This window comes from Micropterus dolomieu, linkage group LG15, assembly GCF_021292245.1.
Source record: "Micropterus dolomieu isolate WLL.071019.BEF.003 ecotype Adirondacks linkage group LG15, ASM2129224v1, whole genome shotgun sequence".
Taxonomy (NCBI): Eukaryota; Metazoa; Chordata; class Actinopteri; order Centrarchiformes; family Centrarchidae; genus Micropterus; species Micropterus dolomieu.
This window is the reverse complement of record NC_060164.1, coordinates 24,372,350-24,377,137: the sequence shown is the minus strand read 5'-3', so window position 1 is coordinate 24,377,137 and position 4,788 is coordinate 24,372,350. Positions and strand designations below refer to the sequence as shown.

The 4,788-nt window shown below is 39.5% G+C and overlaps 1 protein-coding gene across 1 annotated transcript; it reads left to right on the top strand.

Annotated features, from left to right (window-relative positions):
- The first annotated feature begins 1,184 nt into the window (after positions 1-1,184).
- LOC123984527 (homeobox protein Hox-D11b-like) lies at positions 1,185-4,788 on the top strand. The gene is made up of 3 exons (XM_046071449.1): positions 1,185-1,839; positions 2,941-3,082; positions 4,118-4,788. The coding sequence occupies exons 1-3, from the start codon at positions 1,185-1,187 to the stop codon at positions 4,209-4,211; spliced, it is 891 nt and encodes a 296-aa protein (XP_045927405.1). The 3' UTR covers positions 4,212-4,788.

Sequence of the window (4,788 nt, the reverse complement as noted above, 5' to 3'; positions counted from 1 at the left end):
CAGCAGGAAAAACCTTTTTAATCATTTGGTATGCAAATTGATGATGTTCAATAGTGTCACAAAACACATTTGTCAGCAAAATATCATAATATAGTAATTGAGCCTTAAAACCATGTGTTTGAAGGGAGAAAATGTTTACATAACATATTTTACCTAAATTTGACGCTATGCACCTTTATACATGCCTATATTCTTTATATAAAGTTGTGGTTTCTTGTTACAACAAGTCAATCATTAAGCCCCAATATTTCAGTAAAGAAAGACGAAAAGAAACAAAACAGACACCAAGCAGCTTTCATTCTCCCATCTTAGGTGAATTGCTGATTTGTTTTCCTTTAACTGGACAAAAATGGACAATCACAGACGATTCAAACATTTCTGGGTTTTAACCAAATACTTTTAGCCCCAACTAAATCCTCCCTCATGAATGTCCTGAATGGTCTTTTGAGTTCTGCATCCGGCAAAACTTGTTGATGCTCCTTCCTTTTCCAGGAAAATTTGAAGAAATTTGCTTTAAACATCTGGTATAGTTTAACAAGTCAAAATATCCAAAAGTCTTATGACCCTCACACATGCGTAAAGAATCAATATGCATGCAAAAGGAATGTTTTTCTCTGTGCTTGAAAAACTGATTTTTATTATAGGCTACAGACAACACTCCCTATAGGTTTAAATTTCACCTCCTGGCAATGTATTTATGATTTATACAGAATGCCAAAAAGGCTTGTTAGTAGTTTGTGTGTGTGTGTGTGTGTGTGTGTGTGTGTGTTTGGGGCTGGTCTGACTGCAAAAATGTGCAGCCCAGCCTGCACTGTAGTTAGTAAGTTAATTGTACTCAGCAGACCCAGGCTCAAAGTCAAAGACTAGTTTTCCTCACTTTCCAAAGGACTTTGAGAGGCAGTTTCATTGTGGTCTTGGGGGTAATGAAGAGGTGTGGAGACAGGCGTATTATTTATATTATATTTCTGTTGGTGACTTTAACTTAGCTTGGTTTATACTGACTTTATATTGATTATGTTTGCTACATTTAGGGCTATGAGGTAACAAATTTGCTGTGCCCAATGTGGAAAAAGACAAAGGGGTAGACATAGGGCCTACCCTACTAATGAAATTTCTAGGTTTTGTTAAGTCACTGTCCAAACCACAGCCTGTTCAAATTTAAAGAAGGCCTATTTTAATTTTCCATGTATTTACCGAGCTGCACCTGTCCGTCAAAGTCTGACTTTGGCTCCATCGCTTCACCGTTTTTAACGGAGAATGGCACCGCTCTGCTGGACCCCAGCACCGCTACAGCGAGCAGACTGTCGGAGTCCCGAGGCTGCTGCTACTATGAGCAGTATCCTCCTCCCTGGAAATGGACCCTCTACCAGGCGAACAGTGGCATCACCCATCCGCCGCCAACCTGCTTCAACTTGCCGGGTAAAGCTGCTTATCGCCAGGGCTTACCATCCCCGTCGGAGACGGTATTAAATACCAGTGAGGACTGCTTTCTGTATGGCGCTGCGGTTTACGGCGCCTCTCGTCCCCGTCTTTACGCACGTGCGTTTGGCGGAGCTTCCTCTGCAGAGTTCAATCCAGACTCACAACGTCTCTTCTCGGCAGAGCGGAACATACTCCTGCCGCCGGCTTTCGACCAGTTTCTCGAATTTGCAGAAGAGGGAGTGGACCCGAAAGCGGAGATTACACATGGGAGCCAACAGGAGAATCGGGCCGAGTGGACGAGCTGTCAAAGCGGGGAGAGCGACGAGGTGAGGGCGGGGTCAGAGTCACCCCAGGCTGGGAAGGAGGACGAGGAGGATGCGCCGTTCTCCAGCGGCAGTGGGGGAGACTATGCACCGAGTAAGTCACACAATAGCGTAGCCAATTAAATACCGTAGTTTAACTTCTAAATGAGACCACGCGGAGACCTCTGAAAAATCCGAGAGTTTCTGGAGTCATCAACACCCCACGTGGGGTGTCTTGCAGACAAGCTCACCAGAGATTTGTCCAACTGATAACTTGATATAGCCTATTTGATACCTACATGTTTCAATAAACATATTAGGCTATACGAGGCTACAGGGACTCCATAGAGTCTACTCTAATGTTACAAAAACCGACTCAACCTCTTGGCACGTAAATTGCTGTCAAGAGCCAGGATAGGCCCAGGCTGGGCAGCCATGAACGGTCATTAATAAACCGTTGTCTAGGCTAAAAAATAGACGTGGTACAGGAATATAACATAACAATTAACAAAAATAGAAATGGTGCACTTTTCTTGTAGCCCAGATGTCTAAAACTGAAGGGATTTAGGTTATTTAATGGCCCCAATATAACAACATAATCTGTCTCAAATAGAAAAGCCACATCGTAGGTTGTCGTAGGCCTATGCTGATGTTTATAGGCTACAAATAGGCTACATATTATATAATAATTTCCTCAGATATCGGTCTGTTTTATGTTTGTGAATGATTCCTAACAAACAGCGCTGGTAATTGTGATTATTTATTTATTTCCCTCCATTTGTTAGCAATTTGAGATGCAGGCCCAACTGATAGTGTTTAGCTGCTGAAATAACAAACAGTCATTTGGTAACCATGCATGTGGGCCCAAATAAGCATAGTTTTGCAAACAAATGTGAACATTTTGTGATGAGAGCATAAATTTGACTCACATGAAGTTTATGTTAAATTCTTGAACTCACTGTTTCGACTTAGACCTTGACATTCACTTTATATTAACTTAAAATTCATTAAATTCAACTCTGATTCACATGTGTTTGATTTTTGCAGGCCAATTTAACAGTTGTAGCTCATCTCTGTTGGATGTTTTGAAGAGATAGTTTGACCATCCTAACAGCCCCACCCAGACTATTTGGCACCTTCTACCTGGAAAGATTTGAAAAATAGCCTCCTAATCAGTGTGATATTAAATTATCTATCTATCTATCTATCTATCCAGCAGCACCCTGTGTGGGAAGGAAGAAGCGTTGTCCTTACACCAAACAGCAGATCAGAGAGCTAGAGAGAGAGTTTCTGTTCAACATTTACATCAACAAGGAAAGACGCATGCAGCTGTCCCGCCTTCTGCGCCTGACAGATCGGTACATGCATGTTGCAATATTTCTTTAATTTGATATAAATAAAAGGTATATGTTGCATTGTTAAAAATATAGGTCAGGACCAGACCCCAGTTTTGATTCACTGACTCAGATATGAAAGAGCTGTAAAATACAAGCTGCCTTGACACAGGAGCACAGTTACATCTGGTCAAAGGAACACATCTAACCTTGTTCCAGTTGGGGTTAAATCAGGGTAAATTGTGGTTATGGTGGTATGGGGATTTTTACTCCCCATACCAGGTGTTATTCTGCCTAAGCTTCAGGCTGCAGTGAAGCACTTTCAGTAAGTACTCTGTGCTTTGTAAAAACACAAATACCTTACTGGTGTCTGGTTCCACTTGTTAACAAAGTGCTATGGAACATGTGGTAGTATGATTAGTATGAAAATTTAATAGTTGTTTTTTGATCATGACAGGTAAGTTTACATGTTTTTGAATCTGGAAGGAGAAAACGTATAATAATCTTTTAGTCAACAGTGAAAAGCTTAATGTAATTAACAATTAAACATACAACAATTAGTTGATTATTTGAGTGACAGAATATAATGAACAACTATTTTCATAATTGGTTAGTCATTCTGTGGAGATTTCCAGCTTCTTGTTTCAGTTTTATATCATTATAGACTGAATATGTTTGGGCTTTTGATTGTTGACCAGATGTTTGAAGATGTTATTGTGGGCCTTTGATGGGCATCAACATTTTTCTGACTTTTTGTAGACCAAAGGATTAGTCACATTATGAATTATGAAAGTAATATAAAATCATATTAATTTGGCATGTGTTTATGTTGTAGACATAACCACTCAAAAATGTTGGCAATGACCATTATGCACATGCACCCCCATGAATATTCTCTATGATATATTGAAGACAAACAGCAGCATTATGTTTTGCTCATAATGTATTCTGCATCTTACACTTTGATGTGTTTCTGCAGGCTTTTGTTTTACAATAAAGTAAGTAAGTAAGAAATCAAATGGTAAAAGCACGTTTGTATTCTGTTCTTTGCTGATGCAGACAGGTGAAAATCTGGTTCCAGAACAGACGAATGAAAGAGAAGAAAATGAAAGCAGAGAGACTGCAGTACTACACAGGATACTGCCTGTTCTGATAGTCGGATGAGGGACAAAGAAGACAAAAGACTTTCAATGTCATGCACAAACTGTGTGACATTTCTGCCAAACTTTGTCACAGCACTGTATGATTCCAATCATGTAGACAGGGATAGAGGTGAAAACAAACAAATAAATAAATAAACCCAGCTCCTCACTGCTATTAAAGGAGAACTCCAAGACTCAGGTTTCCATCCATGTTTTTTCTCAATTAACACAACAGCTGCTTATATTGAATATTCTATCTCTCATCAAAAACACTTTCAGAGTACTCCTCTTTCCTCATTTGAACCCAAATTTCTTCTTAAATCATGTGGCTTACATTGAAGAAATTACACATCTCTGCCTCAGGCCTTCGTGTCATGTCCAAGAAATGAGGACATACATTCTTCATCCTTTTCATGTGTGAGCGTGGTCATGAGCGTTTTAATTATGAATCCTCTTGTTGTTTATGTGAATTTGGTTATAATTGATGTACCTGCTCAAAGCTAATAACTAATGACGAAATACTTGATAAAGTGTAACCATCTATTTAGCATATGAATAAAATCATTTTCAGGCAAGCGAATACAATCT